The sequence below is a fragment of the Oncorhynchus nerka genome, linkage group LG3, assembly GCF_034236695.1.
Source record: "Oncorhynchus nerka isolate Pitt River linkage group LG3, Oner_Uvic_2.0, whole genome shotgun sequence".
Lineage (NCBI taxonomy): Eukaryota > Metazoa > Chordata > Actinopteri > Salmoniformes > Salmonidae > Oncorhynchus > Oncorhynchus nerka.
Genome location: NC_088398.1, coordinates 41,742,668 through 41,765,676, shown reverse-complemented (window position 1 = coordinate 41,765,676; position 23,009 = coordinate 41,742,668). Strand labels below are relative to the sequence as shown.

General features: G+C 41.8%; 2 protein-coding genes and 1 long non-coding RNA gene across 3 annotated transcripts in view; 1 reads left to right on the top strand and 2 right to left on the bottom strand.

The window, feature by feature from the left end:
• Positions 1-10,733, bottom strand: part of LOC115108105 (aspartate--tRNA ligase, cytoplasmic-like) — a 34,034-nt gene extending 23,301 nt beyond the window's left edge. Inside the window, exons 1-2 of the mRNA XM_029632076.2 lie at positions 10,588-10,733; positions 1,276-1,378 (exon numbers count right to left, since the gene is read on the bottom strand). Coding sequence (XP_029487936.1) covers positions 1,276-1,378; positions 10,588-10,610 — 126 coding nt within the window. The 5' untranslated portion in view covers positions 10,611-10,733. The remainder of the gene's footprint in view (positions 1-1,275; positions 1,379-10,587) is intronic.
• LOC135565359 (uncharacterized) overlaps positions 1-21,578 on the top strand; it is a 33,272-nt gene extending 11,694 nt beyond the window's left edge. Inside the window, exon 2 of the long non-coding RNA XR_010461571.1 lies at positions 21,348-21,578. This is a non-coding gene — a long non-coding RNA (uncharacterized LOC135565359). The remainder of the gene's footprint in view (positions 1-21,347) is intronic.
• Positions 17,574-19,612, bottom strand: LOC115108096 (C-X-C chemokine receptor type 4-like). The gene is made up of 2 exons (XM_029632063.2): positions 19,506-19,612; positions 17,574-19,176 (listed from the first exon to the last, which is right to left on the bottom strand). Exons 1-2 carry the CDS (start codon positions 19,527-19,529, stop codon positions 18,112-18,114), a joined length of 1,089 nt encoding a protein of 362 aa, XP_029487923.1. The 5' UTR covers positions 19,530-19,612; the 3' UTR covers positions 17,574-18,111.
• Positions 21,579-23,009: the final 1,431 nt, after the last annotated feature.

Sequence of the window (23,009 nt, the reverse complement as noted above, 5' to 3'; positions counted from 1 at the left end):
CGCCCGGTCTTTGTGAGACGCAGAGTCGGTGAACGGATGATCTCAGCAATGTGTGGTTCCCACTGTTAAGCATGGAGGAGGTGGGATGGTGTGGGGGTGTTATGGTGACACGGTCAGTGATTTATTTAGAATTCATGAAACACTTAACCGGCATGGCTACAACAGCATTCTGCAGAAATACGCCATCCCATCTGGTTTGCGCTTAGTGGGACTATCATTTGTTTTTCAACAGGACAATGACACAACACACCTCCAGGTTGTGTAAGAGCTATTTGACCAAGAAGGAGAGTAATGGAGTGCTGCATCAGATGACCTGGCATCCACAATCATCTCAACCCAATTGAGATGGTTTGGGATGTGTTGGACCGCAGAGTGAAGGAAAAGCAGCCAACAAGTGCTCGGCATATGTGTAAATTCCTTCAGGACTATTGGAAAAGCATTCCAGGTGAAGCTGTTTGAGAGAATGCCAAGAGTGTGTAAAACTCATCAAGGCAAAGGGTGGCTACTTTGAAGGATCTAGAATATTTTTTTCTATGTTTAACACTTTTTTGGTTACTAGATGATTCCATGTGTTATTTCATTGTTTTGATGTCTTCACTTTTATTCTACAATGCAGAAAATAGTAACAAAGAAAACCCTTGAATAAGTAGGTGTGTCCAAACTGGCGGCACAGATTTAGCAGCGGTGGGGCACAGCTGCTAAATGTATTTAGGGGAAACACTGCTACTTCATGAAAGCATCTGAACTGAGATTGTCCCTAATGAGAGAATGACCCTGTCAACTGGGTTAGGGCAGGGATGTCCTTGTCCCATCGTGCTCTAGCGACTCCTGTGGCAGGCCGGGCGCATGCACGCTGACACGGTCGCCAGAGGTACGGTATTTCCTCCGACACATTGGTGTGGCTGGCTTCCTGGGTAAGCGGGCATTATGTCAAGGAAGCAGTGCGGCTTGGCTGGGTCGTGTTTCGGAGGACGCACGGCTCTCGACCTTCGCCTCTCCCGAATCCGTACGGGAGTTGCAGCGATGGGACAAGATTGTAACTACCAATTGGATACCACTAACTTGGGTAGAAAAGGGGGTAAAAAAAAAAAAAAACAGTTTAACTTTCTCTCACTTGCTTACGATGCAACACTGATACCCGACTTAAGAAAATGGCTCTTTGTTTAAGTGTACAAAAACAAACCAACGACAGGAATTGCAAAACAATGGACCCCCCGCCCGATTGTGTCAAGTCAATAGCACTGAGGGGCAGGGAGGCATACAAAACCCACTGACCAGTTTGGCCTGCTTCTCAGCCTTCTTAGCAGCTTTCTCCGCTTCCTTCTGCTGTTTCTTCAGGCCTTTCTTCGACGGGGCCTGGTCCGCCTCCTCCACGACCCTGCAACAGGAAGTCCAGACCAATGCAAAACATAAGTCAACTAGCTACCTACATTTTTGGGGGCTTCCTGTAGGAAGTTTTTGACCGCTGGGAAAATGTATTCCAGCCATCACCACCGTCGCTGAATGTGGCTAATGGCACAGGTTGATGAGCCATGTTTCTGTCCAGGCTAACAATAAACACAGCTACTGGGGGAAAATGGATCACTTAAAATTCTAGGTCAATATGATTCATACGGACTACAAGGGTGTCTAGACTTTGTTATGACTACAGGAAGCACCAAGGAGCGGTAGGCATAGGCGATTTGTCTCCAGACTGAGATCAAAGATTCCATGAAAAATAAGAACTTTGCACCTCCTCAATAATATTACTACGCATGTTGCACATCCACAGCAGGAGGTATTTTTCTCATCCACAACCTGTGATCGTGCCGGGTTGTATCATTGTACTCCCTGACAGTAAGCGTCTACAGGAAATAACACTGATCAAAAGGAGAACGGTGACATAAATAGCAATATAAACAACAATCACAACAGCAACAGATGGCGTTAAGCAATGACTTCAAAAGAAGGACCAGCCAGTGTTTTTACAATGTTTTCCCTTCCACTTGTTTCCTGTCACAAAGGAAATCATAATAGGCATTAGGCAAAGGCAATTCTTCACCAAAACTCAAAATTATTGATGTTGAATCTTGAACATTTTCAACAAATACCATCCTTACCTCCTGTAATACTATAAAAGCAACCCCTGGGAACCATACAAGTATGTCAACAGAGTCAGGATGAGTGAGGGCAATTAAGCACATTCACACCTATATACATATCCAGTGGCATTAACACACAATGAGGAGAGGAGGAAATGGTGGTAGGACCCCTGACCAGGCTGCAACTGATTTAATGGCATCTAGCATTACTGATTCACAATGAAGATAGAAAAAGGGACATTTGAGAGGTTCTCGAAAGGCATTGATGCTGGAGAGACAATACTGTTTGTGTAAACTTGATCACATTCCAAGTGCTAGAACAGATGTCGCATTGGGCCATGTTTTTGAAACAGCTGAAATGTAGCCATTTTTCTTATATTTGAGACTTGTTTAATTGAGGTCTTACCTGAAATTACACTAACAGTCTGTTACATTATGAAATTGGCACAATAGCTGCCGCCTGCCAGCTGCACTGAGCCACGGAAAACTCTAGAAAACCATTTCCGCCACCATTTCTTTAAAAACATGTTGATACGATCTTAAAATGTTGACATAAGCAAGTCATTTGTGATTTCAGAGTTGGCACCACAGGTACCAGAGTGCTGGGGGGGGGGGGACGACGACATTGTTTTCCTGAGGACCAGATAATTAGGTAATATAGAGAGGAAAAAATTAAAACATATGGAAAAACTCCTGGCCCTAGGGAGGATGAAAACATTAAAATCCTGTCAAACAAATCATGAGGCGAATCAGTCTAAAAAAAAACTGCAATTTGTCCTTCTTTTCAATGATTTTCTGGCAAAAAAAATGATTAAACCAAATCAAAATTGCCGGGGCAAATGGCAGCTTGCCACACGTTTGCCGCTGTGCTGATCCCTACAGCGTGGATAGATGGAAACACAATGCCACACAATGATGCAAATTAAGAAACAACCTGTACGACCTATATGCATTTTCTTTTTGGGTGGCGAGAATGGGTTTCCATGTACAGTGCATTCGAAAAGTATTCAGACTCGTTTACTTTTTCCACATTTTGTTATGTTACAGTTGTTTTTCCCCCCTCATCTACACAGATTTTTAGAAATAGTTGCTCCCAAGCTCCGTCAGGTTGGATGGGGAGCGATGCTGCACAGCTATTTTCAGGTCTCTCAAGAGATGTTCGATCGGGTTCAAGTCCAGGCTCTGGCTGTGCCACTGAAGGACATTCAGAGACTTGTCCCGAAGCCACTCCTGCATTGTCTTGGCTGCGTGCTTAGGGTTATTGTCCTGATGGAAGGTGAACCTTCACCCCAGGCTGAAGTCCTGAGCGCTCTGCAGCAGGTTTTCATCAAGGACCTATCTGTACTTTGCCTCGATCCCAACTAGTCTCCCAGTCCCTGCCGCTGAAAAACATCCCCACAGCACGATGGTCACCACCATGCTTCATCATAGGGATGGTGCCAGGTTTCCTCCAGACGTGATGCTTGGCATTCAGGCTAAATAGTTCAATCTTGGCTTCATTAGACCAGAGAATCGTGTTTCTCATGGTCAGAGTTGTTTAGGTGCATTTTTGCAAACTCCAAGTGGGCTGTCATGTGCCTTTTACTGAGGAGTGGCTTCAGTCTGGCCACTCTACCATAAAGACCTGATTGCTGGAGTGCTGCAGAGATGGTTGTCCTTCTGGAAGGTTCTCCCTTCTTCACAGAGGAACTCCAGAGCTCTGTCAGAGTGAACTTCAGGTTCTTGGTCACCTACCTGACCAAGGCCTTTCTCCCCTGATTGCTCAGTTTGGCCAAACAGCGAGCTCTAGGAAGCATCTTGGTGGTTCCAAACTTCTTCCATTTTATAGTGATGGAGGCCACTGTGTTCTCGGGGACCTTCAATGCTGCAGAAATGTTTTTGTACCCTTCCCCAGATCTGTGCCTCCAAACAAGCCTGTCTCCGAGCTCTCCTTTGACCTCATGGCTTAGTTTTTGCTCTGACATGCACTGCCAACTGTGGGACCTTATAGACAGGTGTGTGCCTTTCCAAATCATGTCCAATCAATTGAATTTACCACAGGTGGACTCCAATCATGTTATAGAAACATCTCAAGGATGATCAATGGAAACAGGATGCACTTGAGCTCAATTTTCAAGTTTCATAGTTTTCAAACATTCTCAAAACCTGTTTTCACTGTCATTATGCGGTATTGTGTGTAGATTGATGAGGATTTTTTCCCATCCATTTTAAAACAAGGCTGTAACTTAACAAAATGTGGAAAAAGACAAAGGGTCTGAATAAGTTAGCTTATAACAGTGAACCTTTTTTGTTGGATACACATAAGGCAATGTAGCATATTTTGATTAAACTATCCCCAAGTCAATAGAATTGCAAGCCTCTGCATGCACAGTACATTACTCCATCACATGTACAGCTGATTCTCAAGATCTTCAGCCCACACTACTACACTGTCTGAGCCAAGGACTACATGCTTTCTGATAACGATATTGTAATGTATTGTTGTATTGTTATCAGAAAGCACGTAGTCCTTGGCTCAGACAGTGTAGTAGTCTGGGCTCAAGATCTTGAGAATCAGCTATACGTGATGGAAGAATGCACTGTGCATGCAGAGGCTTGCAATTCCATTAACTTGGGGATAGTTGTAAGGTGAATATAATTTATATGACATGTTTTGCTAACTAGTAAATAGTAGCCTACAGCAAAGTGTATTTAAAACATTTCCAACTTGTTAATTTCTGCTCATTAGTTTTTGCTACCATGTGGGTTTTAGCTTGCTTGAGCCTGCTAACTGAGTGTTAATTTACCTGTTTCCATACGTTTCATTTTAAAACATTTATCTTACAAAGGAGTTGTTTAATTTAACTGCTTAACTATTTATCTGTACATGGATTTTTACTCTTTTTCTTCTAATCTTTGTACAAAGATGTAAAATCATCTGGCCAAGTGCATAAACTTCCCTCAAGGCTCACGAAATTGGGGAGAAAAAAGCAACATCTGACAAAAGTCCCTCTACTTCTATTCGAGGTGAAAATGATGAATCAGACACCTTATCGATAGCAACAGCTATCCTCCTGAAATCCGAAGTTTTTTTGACTCAATGGAGGAACATAGTCAGAGAAATGCTGATATTTTTTTTTTTTTTTTTAAATTTTACCCCCTTTTTTCTCCCCAATTTCGTGGTATCAAATTGTTGTAGTAGCTACTATCTTGTCTCATCGCTACAACTCCCGTACGGGCTCGGGAGAGACGAAGGTTGAAAGTACTCCGTACTGCTTCTTAACACAGCGCGCATCCAACCCGGAAGCCAGCCGCACCAATGTGTCGGAGGGTACACCGTGCACCTGGCAACCTTGGTTAGCGCTCACTGCGCCCGGCCCGCCACAGGAGTCGCTGTTGCGCGATGAGACAAGGACATCCCTACCGACCAAGCCCTCCCTAACCCGGACGACGCTAGGCCAATTGTGCGTCGCGGCCGGTTACAACAGAGCCTGGGCGCGAACCCAGGGACTCTGATGGCACAGCTGGCGCTACAGTACAGCGCCCTTAACCACTGCGCCACCCGGGAGGCCTAGAGAAATGCTGATTAATGTCTTGCTCGAGCTGTGTATGCAACTGATGCTCACAGGCAATGTGTATTGAAAGAGATTTCTGAATGTTCTTCGTCCAGCATTCACCCCTCCAACCAGACATGCTTTATCTACTCATTTGCTGGATGCAGAGTTCAGAGTTCAAGTGAAGGTCAAGCAAATCATAGAGAAAGCAGACTGTATTGCAATGATCTCTGATGGGTGGTCAAATATTTGTGTGCAAGGAATAATTAACTACAACATCTCCCAACTAGTATTCTACCAGAGCACAGACACAAGGGACAACAGACACACCGGTCTCTACATTCCAGATGAGCTGAAGGCAGTCATCAATAACCTTTGACCACAGAAGGTATTTGCACTGGTGACAGACAATGCTGCGAACATGAAGGCTGCTTGGTCTAAAATGGAGGGGTCCTACCCTCACATCACACCCATTGGCTGTGCTGCTCGTGTATTAAATCTGCTTCTCAAGGACATCATGGCACTGAAAACAATGGATACACTCTACAAGAGAGCCAAGGAAATGAGCTTAGATTGTTGGACTAGTAACCGAAAGGTTGTAAGATCGAATCCCCGAGCTGACAAGGTTAAAAATAAAAAAAAGTTGTTCTCTGCCCCTGAACAACGCAGTTAACCCACTGTTCCTAGGCAGTCATTGAAAATAATTTGTTCTTAACCGACTTGCCTAGTAATTAAAAACAAAAAATGGTTAGGTATTTCACATACCTAACTATTTTTTAAATGTTTACTAAGTTGGGGTCATCTACCAGCAATCTACCTCACCAAGCAAAGTGAGAAGAATAAGAGCACCACATTGAAGCTGACCAGCAACACCAGTTGGGGTGGTGGTGTTGTCATCATGTTTGACAGTCTCCTGGAGGGGAAGGAGTCTCTCCAAGAAATGGCCATATCACAGTCTGCCAATATGGACAGACCCATCAAAAGGATACTCCTGGATGATGTATTTTGGGAGGGAGTGGTAAGCAGCCTGAAACCTATAGCAGTAGCAGTAGCCATTGCATGGATTGAGGGAGACAATGCTATCCTGTCTGATGTTCTGACTCTGCTTGCAGATGTAATAGAAAAAATCCATACTGCCCTAACCACTTCACTGTTGCTCCAAGCAGAGGAAACTGCAGTTCTGAAATACATCCAAAAGCGTGAAGACTTCTGCCTGAAGCCCATATCCGCCCCAACGTACATGTTGGACTCCAAGTATGCTGGCAAGAGCATCCTGTCTGGTGCAGAGATCAACAAGGCCTATGGTGTCATCACTACTGTGCCTCGCCATCTTGGCCTGGATGAGGGCAAGGTTCTTGGCAGTCCGGCGAAGTACACTTCCAAGCAAGGGCTTTGGGATGGAGATGCAATATGGCAGACATGCCAACATATCTCATTAGCCACCTGGTGGATGGGACTTTGTGGATCTGAGGCTCTTTCCCCTGTTGCCTCCATCATCCTCCAAATCACCCCAACATCAGCCGCCTCAGAGTGCAATTGGTCCTTGTTTGGGAACACACACACACCAAAGCACGCAACAGGCTGACCAATACAAGGCAAATGTGAGGCTTTTTGAGCCTGACAACTAGCCATCCTCAACCAGGTTGGAAAGTGACAGTGAAGATGAAGCCTCAGAGTCTGACGTTCAAGATGTGGACATTTAAGAGGTCCAGGGAGAAGACATGGACGGCTGAGAGGAAGACAACCAAAGCTTTGGTTTATAGACTATCATTTTACAGATGTATGTTGAAACCATTTTTGGGAGATGCAATGGATCATTCAATATTCCCTTTCTTTTGTTGTTCAGTGAAATCATCCCATGTGAAGAGTCAACTCATTTAATTAAAGTTAATTTCGTAACAAAATTGTTTTTTATTATTTCTTTCTATTGGAAGGATTTAATCATTTGCAAATACGTCTACTTATGATAAGGTCAAATGTTTATGTCTCCATATGATATGGTAAATATATCCAATGCAAAAAAACATCCACATTTAAATGGTATTCATATTAATTTGCATATATTTCCGTTAATTCCCATATATTCCCACGGAAAGTTTCCACCTCTGAATATTCCCCAAAATGTGCAACCCTATTCCCATGCGTAGCCTCCTGGCTAGTGGCTGGCTATTGTGACATTTACGGTACTTTTGAGTTGCTAAGCAAGAAAGTCAACCGAACCTTCTAAGTGTATATTATGTCAATAAAATGTTCTTCCCGACAACTCGATTCAGTGAGAATAAGCCCATATTCCTCCAAATGAAAGACTCAGAGTCAGTGTGACTACTTCAACATGTGCCATCATGCAGAGACTATGGGTTATTTTACAGAAAACAAAGGAAGAAATTTGATGACTGATTATGCACCCTACTCATTTCGGATTTTCATCATATATAGGCCTATTTTAACATTTTTGTCTACACTTTTTGGGACACCTGGGCCACGTTCAGTTACAAAAACCTTCCAGATATATTAATGGAATTTCTATATATATATATATATTTTTTTTTTAACCTTTTATTTAACTAGGCAAGTCAAATTCGTATTTACTGACCTACCCTGGCCAAAACCTAAACCGGACGACACTGGGACAATTATGCGCCACCCTATGGGACTCACAATCACGGCTGTTTGTGATATAGCGTGGAATCGAACCAGGGTCTGTTGTGACGCCTCTAGCACTGAGATGCAGTGCCTTAGACTGCTGCGCCACTCGGGAGCCCCTAAATAGAGCAGACATGATTCCTTATTCTACAGGCATTGTTTGTTATTACTGTAGCATATTTCTATCTGAACATTCCAAAACGTTGCGTCTTGCTGAACATCCCCCTGCCCTCATGTAAAATCAGTCTTGGGCTTCACCTGCTGTGAACACAGCAAGGCTTGACAGTAAAAAAACAAATTGTCACTTGTCCATAGGACAAATAGGACAGATAAGTTTTACTTGTCCAAAACTTCAAGCCACTTACAAGTGAAGAAACATCTGGAACACCATGGGCCAAAACAGTGCTTGAAAATTGTGTTGCATCATGCAAGGAACCACTTCAAAATATAAAAAGCATTATTATTACTAGTATTGACAATGGAAGGCTGCTGGTCTCTGATCCCATGTATTATATCTCCTGCCTTTGTTGCCTTGAGAAAGGCACTAACCCCCCTCTCCCAAAGTAAAATACTGCACTGATAGGCTACTGTATAAAACATGTGGTCAACCCTCTATCTGGAGAGCTACTAGGCGTGTAGGCTATTGATCCAACCCTGCTCAAACACAGTCAGCTTATCAAGGGACTGCTGAGCAGCTGGTTTTTTGTCTTTATAAAATAATTCCCTCATTCAATTACCAGGGATCAAATGGCTAAGGTGGGCGACTTCAAAGCAAGGTAGCGAACTAAGACACGTTTCTCTCCGTTTTCTCTGTTACTTGTCAATTAGGCTATTTTAATCCTTTTTTTCAACGTTTTTAGAATTATATGGCCAGTATTGAATAGAGGAGAATCCCAGCTTTCCAACGGTGTCAGAATTATTTCAACACCCAATTTTGAGCACTTGAGAGACGTTTTATAACCGGAGTACTCAGCATTGGTTTCAAACTGTGCACCCATATTTGCGGTTGTACACGAGTGCCGGGTGGGAAAGTTATTTAAGACATTGGACATGACATTAATACATGCTAATACGTAAATAGTTAACCTACACAATGTGTTTTGAATTGGCTACCTAGTTAAAATAATGATATACAATAGACTATCTGCTGCTACAACGTCTCTCTCGCCTCTGGCAAAAGCCCACTCGCACTGGCATGCATGCAGGTGATGCAAACACCATGACCTTTTACAGCTATAACTGGGGAAATAACTCACTAGCAATGAATAGCAACAAATATGCGCACGCGGCTACCGTGGCTCGGATCTCAAAAACGCATCTTGCGACTGCATGATTGAAAGACCACTCGTGCCTGTCAACGCAGGCCTAAAATGGGGGGGGGGGGCAGTGCACAACACACCGCATCCAGAGGTAACTTTGATCTGATATATATATATATATTTTTTTTTTTTACTTGTCCAGTCGGGCAACTTAAATCTATAATCTTCTCAAGTGGACAAGGGTTGATGTATGCTATACAATGTTCAACACTGGCTGTCAAACAGTGATCTAGACTTGTCAGTTTATTTCTGTCCCAAAATCAATTGTAATGCTTCCCCTACACTTGCCTAACTGTTTTAAGGAAAACACTGCACTTTATGACATGGTTGTGCACTCTGACCCGAGCAGAAAACTGCCACTGGTCAAACAACTGGGGGAATGTGTATGGATGGACAGGTTATGACAAGTTCCCTTTTGCAGAGCCTTTACAACCACACTCAATAATGAATGGCACATGTCATGCTACCTTTCTCACAAATAGATTTTATACGATATACCGGTAGTTAGCGATGTACATCGTTTATTTTGAGTACGGAGACATGCAAATTGCAAAATGAAAGTTCAACCACTAAATCAAGGCTTTGTTTTAACTAGCAAGCTAGCTACCGAACTAACTACTAAGTTCGGCACGCATGAAAAGCAGCTGTTAGCCAGCTAAATTAAGTGTAATGTATTATTGAGCATGATGGCACGGTCAGAGAGCATTGGTATGTAATGGTGCTTAGCTTGCTACTGTTAAGATACTAGCAAGTTAGCTAGCTGTCAAACTTTAGCTGTAGAAGCCAGCAGAAAGAAACGTGGACTTCACGGCTGTAGCTGCTATTCGTGACATTTTCTGTTTTAAACTAGCTAGCTAGCAAACTAGTTTGCTATCTTGATGGAAAACTGATACATTAAATTGCTGATGCAATCATCTGAAAATACAACCGGCTTTAGCTAGCCAGCTAACGTTACAGTATCTAACGTTAGCGTTTAAAACATTCTGAGACACGAGAAAGCATTTCTCTTACCCTTGGACTCCATCTTTAGTCATGACAGTTATTATTCTTTTGAGATGGTAGTTTCTTGACAGTTACTTCTGAGACAGAGTCAGCTGTTCAGAGAGCATTCATAAGTGGTAGAAGACGGGCCTATTTCCCTGATGCACAGAAAAATAGTTTCTCAATCCGGGCTGAAACTAGGTCAAAGACAAATAGTTCCGCAAGAGCTGTTGAAATCTCATCCTGTCATATTTCAAATCAAGAGTTTACTTACAAGCCCTTAACCAACAATGCAGAGTAAGAAAATATGAGCTAAAAATAAAATAACATTAACGAAGCTAAATACAGGGGGTAAATAAATCCAAGTAAAAAAAGTAACACTATAAAATAACAGTAAGGAGGCTATATACAGGAGGTACTGAGTCAATGTGAGGGTAGTGGTTAGTTGAGGTAATTGAGGTACTATGTACATGTAGGTAGGGGTAAAGTGACTATGCATAGATAATAAACATTGAGTAGCAGCAGTGTAAAAAAGGGGGTCAATGCAAATAGTCCAGGTAGCCATTTGATTAACTGTTCTTATGGCTTGGGGGTAGAAGCTGTTAAGGAGCCTTTTGGACCTAGACTTGGTGCTCTGGTACCGCTTGCCATGCAGTAGCAGAGAGAACAGTCTGTAACTTGGGTGGCTGGAGTCTTTGACCATTTCTAGGGCCTTCCTCTGACACTGCCTGGTATAGAGGTTCTGGATGGCAGAAAGCTTGGCCCCAGTGATGTACTGGGCCATACGCACTACCCTCAGTAGCGCTTTGCGATCGGATGCCGACCAGTTGCAATACCAGGCGGTGATGCTCTCGATGGTGTAGCTGTATAACTTTTTGAGGATCTGAGGACCCATGCCAAATCTTTTCAGTCTCTTGAGGGGGAATAAGTGTTGTCGTGCCCTCTTCACAACTGTCTTAGTGTGTTTAGACAATGATAGTTTGTTGGTAATGTGGACACCAAGTAACTTGAAGCTCTCGACCCGCTCCACTACAGCCCGGTCAATGTGAATGAGGGCGTGCTCGTTCCTCCTTTTCCTGTAGTCCACGAACAGCTCCTTTGTCTTGTTCACATTGAGGGAGAGGTTGTTTTTCCTGGCACCACACTGCCAGTCTCTGACCTCCCTATAGGCTCATTGTTGTCAGTAGCAGGCCTACCAACATTATGTCGTCGGCAAACTTAATAATGGTGTTGGGGCCGTGCTTGGTCATGCGGTTGTGGGTGAACAGGGATTATAGGAGGGGCTCCTGTGTTGAGGATCAGTGTGGTAGATGTGTTGTTGACTACCCTTACCACCTGCGGGTGGGCCGTCAGGAAGTCCAGGATCCAGTTGCAGAGGGAAGTGTTCTCACGTAGGTGTTCCTTTTATCCAGGTGGGAAAGAACAGTGTGGAGTGCAATAGAGATTGCGTCATTGGTGGATCGATTGGAGCGGTATGCAAATTGGTGTGGGTCTAGTGTTAATGGGATGATGGTGTTGATGTGATCCATGACCAGCCTTTTAAAGCACTTCATGGCTACAGATGAGGTGTGCTATGGGTCGGTAGTCATTTAGGCAGGTTTCCATGGCGTTCTTGGACACAGAGACTATGGTGGTCTGCTTGAAACATGTAGGTATTACAGACTCAGTCAGGGAGAAGTTGAAAATGTCAATGTAGACACTTGCCAGTTGATCAGCGCATGCTCTGAGTACACGCCCTGGTAATCCGTCTGGTCCTGCGGCTTTATGAATGTTGACCTGTTTAAAGTTATTACTTACATCGACTATGGAGAGTGGGATCACACAGTCGTCTGAAACTGCTGGTGCTCTCATGCATGCTTCAGTGTTGCTTGCCTCGAAGCTCATCTGGTAGGCTTGTGTCACTGGGCAGCTCGCAGCTGGGCTTCCCTTTGTAATCCGTAATAGTTTGTAAGCCCTGCCACATCCAAAGAGCGTCTAAGCCGGTGTAGTAGGATTAAATCTTAGTCCTGTATTGGCACTCTGCCTGTTTGATGGTTCGTCGGAGGGCATAGCGTGATTTCTTATACGTGTGTCCAGCTCCTTGAAAGCGGCAGCTCTAGCCTTTAGCTCAGTGCAGATGTTGCCTGTAATTCATGGCTTCTGGTTGGGATATGTACGTACAGTCACTGTGTGGATGATGTCATCAATGCACTTATTGATGAAGCCGGTGATTGATGTGGTATACTCCTCAATGCCATCGGATGAATCCCGGAACATATTCCATTCTGTGCTAGCAAAATAGTCCTGTAGCTTAGCATCTGCGTCATCTGACCACTTCCGCATTGAGCGAGTCACTGGTACTTCCTGCTTTTGTTTAGCTTCTAAGCAGGAATCAGGAGAATAGAATTATGGTCAGATTTGCCAAATGAAGGGTGAGGGAGAGCTTTGTACCCGTCTCTGTGTGTGTAAGATCATGCAAGATATGGACGTTTTGCTTACACTCTTAGCAATAAGGCATGCGGGAGTGTGGTATATGGCCAACATACCATGGCTAGGGGCTGTTCTTACGCACGACGCAAACTGGAGTGCCTGGATACAGCCCTTAGCCATGGTATATTGGCCATATACTACAAACCTCTGAGTTGCCTTATTGCTATTATAAACTTGTTACCAACGTAATTAGAGCAGTAAAAATAAATGTTTTGCCATACCCGTGATATATGGTCTGATATACCACGACTGTCAGCCAATCAGCATTTACGGAGCAAACCACCCAGTTTATAATTATATACTGTATATATAATATATTTGGGGCAGCAGGTAGCCTAGTGGTTGGGCCAGTAACCGAAAGGTTGCTAGATCGAATCCTAGAGCTGACAAGGTAAAAATCTGTCGTTCTGCCCCTGAATAGGGCAGTTAACCCACTGTTCCTAGGCTGTCATTGTAAATAATAATTTGCTCTTAACTAACTTGTGTGGTTAAATAAAGGTAAAAAATATACAGTACCAGTCAAAAGTTTGGACACACCTACTCATTCAAGGGTTTTTCTTTATTATTATTTTCTACATTGCAGAATAATAGTGAAGACATCCAAACTATGAAATAACACATATGGAATCATGTAGTACCCAAAAAAGTGTTTAAAAAAGTAGATTATTCAAAGTAGCCACCATTTTCCTTGATGACGACTATGACGACTATTGGCATTCTCTCAACCAGCTTCATGAGGTAATCACCTGGAATGGTTTTCAATTAACAGGTGTGCCTTGTTACAAGTAAATGTGTGGAATTGATTTCCTTCTTCATGCATTTGAGCCAATCAGTTGTGTTGTGACAAGGTAGGGGTGGTATACAGAAGATAGCCCTATTTGGTAAAATACCAAGTCCATATTATGGCAAGAACAGCTCAAATAAGCAAAGAGAAATGACAGTCCATCATTACTTTAAGACATGAAGGTCAGTCAATCTTGAAAATGGCAAGAACATTGAAAGTTTCTTAAAGTGCAGTTGCAAAAACCATCAAGTGCTATGATGAAACTGGCTCTCATGAGGTGCGCCACAGGAAAGGAAGACCCAGAGTTACCTCTGCTGCAGAGGATAAGGTAATTAGAGTTACCAGCCTTAGAAATTGCAGCCCAAATAAATGCTTCACAGAGTTCAAGTAACAGAGACAGCGTGAATCAGGCCTTCATGGTCGAATTGCTGCAAAGAAACCACTACTAAAGGACACAAATAAGAAGAGACTTGCTTGGCCCAAGAAACACCAGCAATGGACATTAGACCGGTGGAAATCTGTCCTTTGGTCTGATGAGTCCAAATCTGAGATTTTTGGTTCCAACCGCTGTGTCTTTGTGAGACACAGAGTAGGTAAACGGATGATCTCCACATGTGTGGTTCCCACTGTGAAGCATGGAGGAGGAGATGTGATGGTGTGGGGGTATTTTGCTGTTTACACTGTCTGTGTTTTTTTTTATGATTCAGGCCTACAAATCTGACCCAGTTACACCAGCTCTGTCAGGAGGAATGGGCCAAAATTCACCCAAATTATTATGGGAAGCTTGTGGAAGGCTACCGGAAACGTTTGACCCAAGTTAAACAATTTAAAGGCAATGCTACCAAATACTAATTGAGTGTATGTAAGCTTCTGACCCACTGGGAATGTGATGAAAGAAATAAAAGCTTAAATAAATCATTTTCTCTGCTGTTGATCTGACATTTCACATTCTTAAAATAAAGTGGTGATCCTAACGGATTTAAGACAGGGAATTTTTACTGTGAAAAAATGTCAGGAATTGTGAAAAACTGAGTTTAAATGTATTTGGCTAAGGTGTATGTAAACTTCAGACTTCAACTGTTTAAAGCTATATAATATCAAGGACTTCATTGAGGGCCTAACTACTTTATAACTACTTTTAGGTGGTTCAACTTCCAAACAGTAAGTTGAGTAAATAATAATACACAGAAAATACCTGAATTTATAGGTAATGTCAAAATGTTTTCAAAACCGTTGTAAGCTTTTGAAGTGCGGTCGATTTTTGGAGGCATTTGCACTTTTGGGACTATTCCATTTGTTGCCTTGTATCGGTCAAACTAAATCCCCAGTGTGTTGCCCCGCTGACATTTTATTTTACATGAATGGCCTTTGCAACGAAATGGCTTTGGCACCCTGCTCTTAAATGCATCTAGTGGTCCATTGGGAGGGTTGAATAGTCGGGGGGGCCTAAGTATTTTCACAGGCTGTTGGCCACAGAAGCTCCTGATGCAGGAAACAGTCTTCCTGCTGGTCACTTCCCAACCAAAACAATGTAACCGTTAATAATAGGTTACTGTCCCAGAGGAACCTTGTCTATTTTACTTTAGCCTCCAACTAATAACACTTCCATCAGGTTAATATGAAGGAGATCTCTAATACCCTATACTTTCATCTCCCATAAATGTAATCTTAGCTCAGTTAGTTGAGTCAAATCTTGTAGTAGAAGTAATCTTTATATCTCCCTCGATCGGAACCTCCAAACAGTTGAATGCACATTGCTAATGAACCCAGGTTAGAAACAATTTCCTAAACATTAGCCTTTAACTTTGAAAAAAACATCCTATCCGAACCAGTGAATCACCACGGAACATGTTTGATTCAAAATGTGTTGACCATTTTCTTCCTGAAAACACATGAGTTTTGAGTTTGAAACCATTGGTTTGTGTGATAATCAAGACGGATCTAAATGATTCAGTCTAAATTAGAGGATAATGATGATTATGATGATTGCATTCAACTGAATTGTGCTTCGGTCATACTAAACAAATAATTTCCGCATCATTTCAATATAATACATCTCTGATGCAATATCAAAGACATTGACTTTCAGATGGAGTATAAACATTAGTCTTTGATCAGTTGTATATAATCTCATATAGAGGTTTCCAAGTGGCAGTTAAGAAGCAGAAGTAGTGAGCCCAGCTGAACTCAATGGAGTGTGAATGGCCCAGTTCTCCCTCAGCTGAGTGGGACAATTAGCTCTTATGCTAATAGGTGGACCATTCCAATACAAGTCCAGCAGGAAAAGCACTTCTTATTTCATCCTGTTTTATTGTGAGTCAACTGGGAGAACCTAGACTAAAAAATAACCATAAACTTATGGGGGTGATTTACACCTTTTTTAAAGGTAAAGTCATGGTAATGCCTCCTAGTTGGACTCTGGTGCAATGACTGTAACCACAACAATGCAGTGAAGCCCATTCAACATCTTAATTTACTACGGCATCCATTGTTGTTGGCTTTCTCCAGTCTCCAACTTGATCATCAGCCTTTCATCATTTCAAATGGATACATTCACTGTTCACATTTACAAATGGCTTACTATCAATTAATGAGTCTGTCTGCTTATTTGTTCTGTTTCACTATCCATAGGCCTACATACTGTATATGAGCCATACTTAACAAGTGGACCACGGACTGGATCTGGACCCAGAACGGTGTCAATACGGCCCCGGGTCTCAAAAAAAATAAAATGTTATACAGTATTTGATTTGTAATAGTAGAGGTGCAATGTCAACATTTGGTAGTGCATGAGTAGTTTTCCATTTGTCATCTCATTCACTGACAGACCTTAGAGATATTTATAACCTGTCAGAAATGTCCTGTTGATAAACTAGCCCATGTTAGCTAGCTAGGTAAATTAGTCAAGCCAGCTATCTAAATCTTGTAGTTATCAGACCAGATGACATGCCCTGGGGCCTTGACCCCATGGGGGCACCCATTGATTTTTGTGGAGTCACTCAGGTATCATATGAACACACATAAGAATTTGCAAAATGTGTGAAATTGCAGTAAATTAGCTTATAAAATGGCACATTTTCTCTGCCCCAAGACAAATGTGTAGGATTGCAGGAAATTAGCTTTAAAACTGCAAAATGCTATCTCCGCCTACAAGAGGGGTGTTAACAGTTTCGGGATAAATGCATTGTGAGGTGGGTGTTTGTTACTACGCCGATAAATGACAATATTCATCCGGACCTTTTGCCACCTAGGGAATGTGTGACCGGGCCTTCTTAAATAACAGTTGATCACCCCTGCTGTACATCTTCTTCTTTTTTAAGTCCATGAAATGGAAATCATGTGTTCCCTATTGTATTATCATCACCAATATTGGATTGGAACGAAGACATCGGTCAGTCAGCATCTCTATTTGTGTACTCGTGCAGATAGATTGCTTTAAAATGTTGTAATTAAGTTGAAACACACTGGATCATTACAAAGCCACTACATTATTGGGGGAGGGGTGCAGTTTGTCTACCTAAACTAAACATACATTATTTTCTTACTCCAGAACCAGCCATATGGGTGCTCGTCCTTCTGACTCGACCTCAAGAGCTTTTGTAGTGCCGCGGCTGCTTAAGATATAAAAGTGCACAGATGTTCTTGCAATTACAAGACTCTCTGGTCAGTCCTCCTCTTCAGTCAGATAAGGCCCCCGGGGGGACATTAGTCACTCATTTAGAGAGAAAAGGTTGAGAAAGCAATGAACACCATGGCCGTTACATGTAATTTATCCACATTTTATTTTAGAACACTTGAACAAAATAGCATTGACATTGAAATGATACAAACACTTAACAAAATAGTGAAATAATGATACAAAACATTCAGTGTGAGCGACAGCAATAAATAATATAACTTCTAATCACACAAGTTAAGTGCGAACGGAAAAAAGGCAAACAACTATCTACAAATATTTTAAACGAACAAATAGTATCCCTAAGCAGACATGATGAAGTATGACATGTCCCGTATTAGAACAATGTATCTTCTATGACAGTCCGCAAGGAATTGCGTCTGTAGCAGGATTTGATATATACAGTTGACCAGTCAATGGACATCAGGCTCTGCCTGTAGATTAAATCTCCTTTGTACATAAAATGATTTTCTTGACAAGAACAACAAAAAAAATGTAAGTGGCAACTACAAATAGAAAGAGCGTCTTTTTTGTTTTGGTGTCAAAACTGTACAAAATGTAGTTTGTCCCTGAAAAAGAAAGCTTAGTTTCAACCTGAGATTTAAAAGTCAATGGATGGTGACTTTTAACTGCACAAGACACTTGAAGACTCGGATTCAGTGGATACAGATGAAATGGCTCCTCTTTTTTTAGTCAGTACTTTATGACTTGACCTACTGCTGACAGTCAGTGCATCTCGGGCAGATTTCTTGAACTTAACGCCCAGGAAAGCATAAAGGATGGGGTTGAGACAGCAATGAAAGTATGCCAGAGCCTCTGTGATTAAGAGCCAGGTCTGCAGACTCTGCTCCAGGGCACAGCTATGGGAGATCACATTGAGCAACATTAGGGTGTCCAGAAAGATCCCCACACAGTACGGCAGCCAGCAGCTGAAGAAACACAGGATGAGGATTACGGTGGTCTTGAGAGCCTTCCTCTTCAACACTTGACCCTTGGCTCCCTGGGACAGCTTGGCAATGATGATGCAGTAGCAGGTGAGGATGACCAAACCAGGCAGGACAAAGCCCACCAGAATGTGCTGGAAACGGAACCCAGCCATCCAGTAGAAGCTATTCTTCTGGGGGTAGATGCGCTGGCAGATGGTTCTGGAGCCTCCATCCAGAGCTGTGGCAAACACTATGTCAGGCACAGTGAGAACAGCAGCAGGTAGCCATACTGCCACATAGATCCATCTTTCTGCAAGCAGCTTCCTCTTCCTGGTGGTTTGGCTGTTGGTGGCATGCACCACTGCCAGGTACCTGTCCACGCTGATGAAAGCCAGAATCAGAACACTGCTATACAGGTTGATGGTGTAGATCACATGCACAGTGGTACAGAGGAAGCCACCAAAGTACCAACTGCTGGCCGCATCCACTGCCCAGAAAGGTAGCGTGAAGACGAGTAGGAGGTCAGCCACAGAAAGATGGAGCCTGTATTTATCAGTCATCGTTTTGACCTTTTTCTGGTAGCCCATCACTGTCACTACCAGTCCATTTCCGACGATTCCAAGCAGAAAGATTATTCCATAAACTGTCGGTAAGAAGATCCTTTGAAAATCATCACCTCCGACTCTGTTGCACGGCTCCTCGAAACCCAACTCCAAGTCAAAATCCCCTGATTCTTCATAGCTGATGTTGTCAAAAAATATGTGCTGCAAAAAAGAATTATAATAATTATAAGATTATAATCGTTTACAATAAGTCTATTAAAAATAATAATTGGCTATTTGTGAACATACTTAAAAAACTAAGTTAGTTATGACGGAATAGTTTAGGCCTATTATAAGGTTATATTTGTGTTATTTGAGAAACATTGATAAATTACTTCGAGAAAATAAAATGCATACCAAAATTGCGCCGAAAGTATACAGAATAGTAATTTGAGAAACATAGCCCCGTTTGTTATATAGAACAATGTCTATATTAAAGCTATAGATGCAATTACTATAATTTTAAATAATGACTGAAATGGTAAACTCACTTCGACCTCGTAAAAAGTAGACATCGTGGCAACGCAGTGATGCAGGTTATCTCCGCGGGTCTGAATAACTTTAGTAACCTGAGAATTGAAATGCACCTAAATAGCTTACCCTCTTTGCGCTCCTCCCAAAGGAGGAGCCTTGGCCGCGTGTGACACAATGTCGTTTTTAGGGTTCTCACAGAAGTGGCCGACGTCACTTGAATGCATAGATTAGTAACCTGAGGCTTGAAATGCACCTATAGACTAGGCTATGAGAAATCGACGCAGTAGCCCTTTTGCAATATTCAAACATTGGACAGATTGTACACATGGAGTGTTGAATGAGCCGTTAATTGGTATTGGAATCTCCGTGCACTTCAGTGGCGATTTTTAGCATGTACATCTTGGTGGGGCAAACTCCCAAACATGTTTTTTAGATGAATGCCAGCAAAGCCTACTACACAACACAACACTAAATAATACATTAATTGGACTATAACGGTGACAAACGGTAGCCATAAACTGTACATAAAGCTGCCCCAACACCTTACCACTGCTACACTTTGCTACCAGCAAACAGTTCATTCAACCTCATTTACTGCCATTAAAAAAAACATAGCTGATATGGCTGACTTGCTTAAACTAATGTGGTTTCTCTTGACAATTGAGATGTACAAACTATGGCATAAGGGGACGACGAGCGGATAAGAGGCAATCCGTAATTTCGTTTAAGGCATTAATGACCGAGCTAGGACGGACATAGTCAATATATATATAACTATTTGTTCAGCACTTTTGAAATGTACAGCTACATAATTCAGAACATGGGCCTTTCTTACAGTATTCTCCCTGTACACCAAGTCAGAACCATAGCATAAATAAAAGGGGGCTTTAAGCAGACAATGAAAGCACTTACTATATTTGATGATGACATTTCTCTAAAACAGCCTATAGGCTACATGTGCCCCACCAAATCAGAACAGTATGCTAAATTATGGGGGGAAAAGGGACCAAATTATTTGGGTGAGGTACATGGGCTACTAACAGCTTACTAGGCAACATACACTTAGTATTACTTTCTTAGCTACAGTAAACATATCTCCCTGGCATATTACATCATTTCTGCAGCAGCATACAATACATTTTTGGACTCATCTTCTTGTGCTATGCTCACTTGAACAGTGGCACGGCGGTCCTTCATGGGCAAATTTTGTCATCGAATGTTGTCATCAAAGTCTGGCATTCTCTGGACTTATGGTGCTCTCAAGACAACTGGGAACTCAGAAAAAAACAAGGTTGAATCATGGCGTTAGTGATCTTCAGTTCGGAGCTCTAGAAAGAGGCCTGAGTTCCTGATTTGGAATTCTGAGTTGCATGACCGTTCAAAAAGGGGCTTGAATTTTCGAGCTCTCCCCGTAGATTTTGCTGTGACGTAGTGTCCCCATGAGTGACAGAATACTGAGCCAATCACAGCGCAACTAGAGAACATTACCAACCCCTATTCTCTGTATTTTCTCTTATTTCAGTTGAAGTAATCCCCAGCTAGTGTTGGGTGATGATGGGGAAGGTCACTATGATCTTTAGGTTAAAAAAAGGGTTACTCAGTAACCAAGTAGCTGCAGCCTGTAGCATGCAGTTATCTTCTTTGAAATCTGAAATTACTGACCGATTGAATGAATCCACCCACTTTATCAGTTCAACGTATATTTGTGTTGTAAAGCAAGTGTTTTTATGTACCACACCAATTCCATCAGATACAGAGTACAGACCAGCAGTTGATGTGAATAAGAGGAGATGAGGTAGCAGTATTGTTAGGAACTCAACTCTTTTAACTAACACATTTTTGGGCTCTGTTTCCTGCAGATCCTGAGGAGAGGGGCCAGAGAGAGAGAGAATGCCCACTGTAAAGGATTGGATGGAGTCCTCTTATCAAAGCCAGCCACTGGCAAACAGTTTTTTTCTGTCCCTGTGGTTGAAGTTTGTGCTGATGGATTAAATGTAGAGTCAGTGACTTACTACATGTTAAGTTAAAAAAAAAAAAAAAAAAACGATTGACTCCACTCAATGATGAATAAAGATTTAATTACAAAAGTATACCTTCATAAAATAACATTTATTTATTTAGAATACTCTTGGGGCCAATGCTGAGTTCAAAAACAATTTCTAGGGCTAATAGAGGGTAAATAAGACTGTTATAAAGACGTTTTGTGACTTCCGTACAAATGTTTACCCAACTATTCATTGCATTTTGTGCTCACTATCATGTTTTAGTAGATAATTCACTAATCTATGCATGGAACAAGAGAAATTACTGTGAAATACATTAGTGTTGCTCACATTGTTTCGAGTGCATTTAAGAGACATTGAAACCATTTTCGTGAAGACCGTTTAAATGAGATCAATGTTCCAAAAGGTTATAGGAAAAAGTCTGCAGACCCCAGTGTAAGCAGCAGGAGCTTGCAGATATCATTTAACAATCAGAATACAAAAGATCTGAGCTATTTAGAATACAAATCAGAAGTGTAAAGAGCAGTAAGAGGACTCTTTGGTCATGAATGGGTATTAAAATGAAGTAAGAATGCAGGGGAGATAAAGAGAAGAATGAGCCATGCCTTGGAGAGGTTGAGTCAACAATGGTTGTTTTCCAGTCAGAACTCATCCATGGCCCACAGCAAGTGAGCAAAGAGAACATTTTTATCATTGTTGAAGTGCTCAAATATCACCTTCTCTTTTTTATTACCGCATAGAAAATAAGATACACCCTTTGTTGTTGAATCTGACTTTTGGGTTACGCCCTTAAACCCAAAATAAAGGGTTTAAGTTAGCAAATATGATTTTTATCTCCCATCTGTTGGGCTCCTGAATGGTACTGTATTTCAGTGCTAGAGGCGTCACTAGACACCCTGGTTCAAATCTAGGCTGTATCACAACCGTCTGTGATTGGGAGTCCCATAAGGCGGTGCACAATTGGCCGGTGTAGGCCGTTATTGTAAATAAGAATTTGTTCTTAACTGACTTCCCCAGTTAAATAAAGGTTAAAAATAAATAAAAATCTGTAAGGAATGCCAACTTGTTTCAACATATTTAAATGGGTGGTTCTTCAATAAAAAAAAATCTACATTTTATTCATTACACAAGATGGTTGTTCAATGGATATTTGTCTTGAATGCATAGTAGGCCCATTTGATTGCTACAAAAAAAAAATGATTTGGAATGCAGTCTGGTTTACAGAGCATTTCATTTTCTCTCGGTTTATTATGTTCCCTTTGCCAACAGGTTGATTTAGCAACATAAAACATATTTCAAAGAGTTTTGTCGATTTTAATTTAAAATTTCACAGTCCAAGTCCTGATATTTGCATTGCCATACCTAAACAAAGAATCAAAGGAAGGCAAGCCCATCAATCTTCCTGTTGTCATGTGATTAAGCCTACAATAGTACGCATTTTGGATTGTTTTGTGCATAAATCTCAGTTGCATTGTTTGTTCCAATATGTCTGAACATAAAGGTATTCTCAGTATTCAT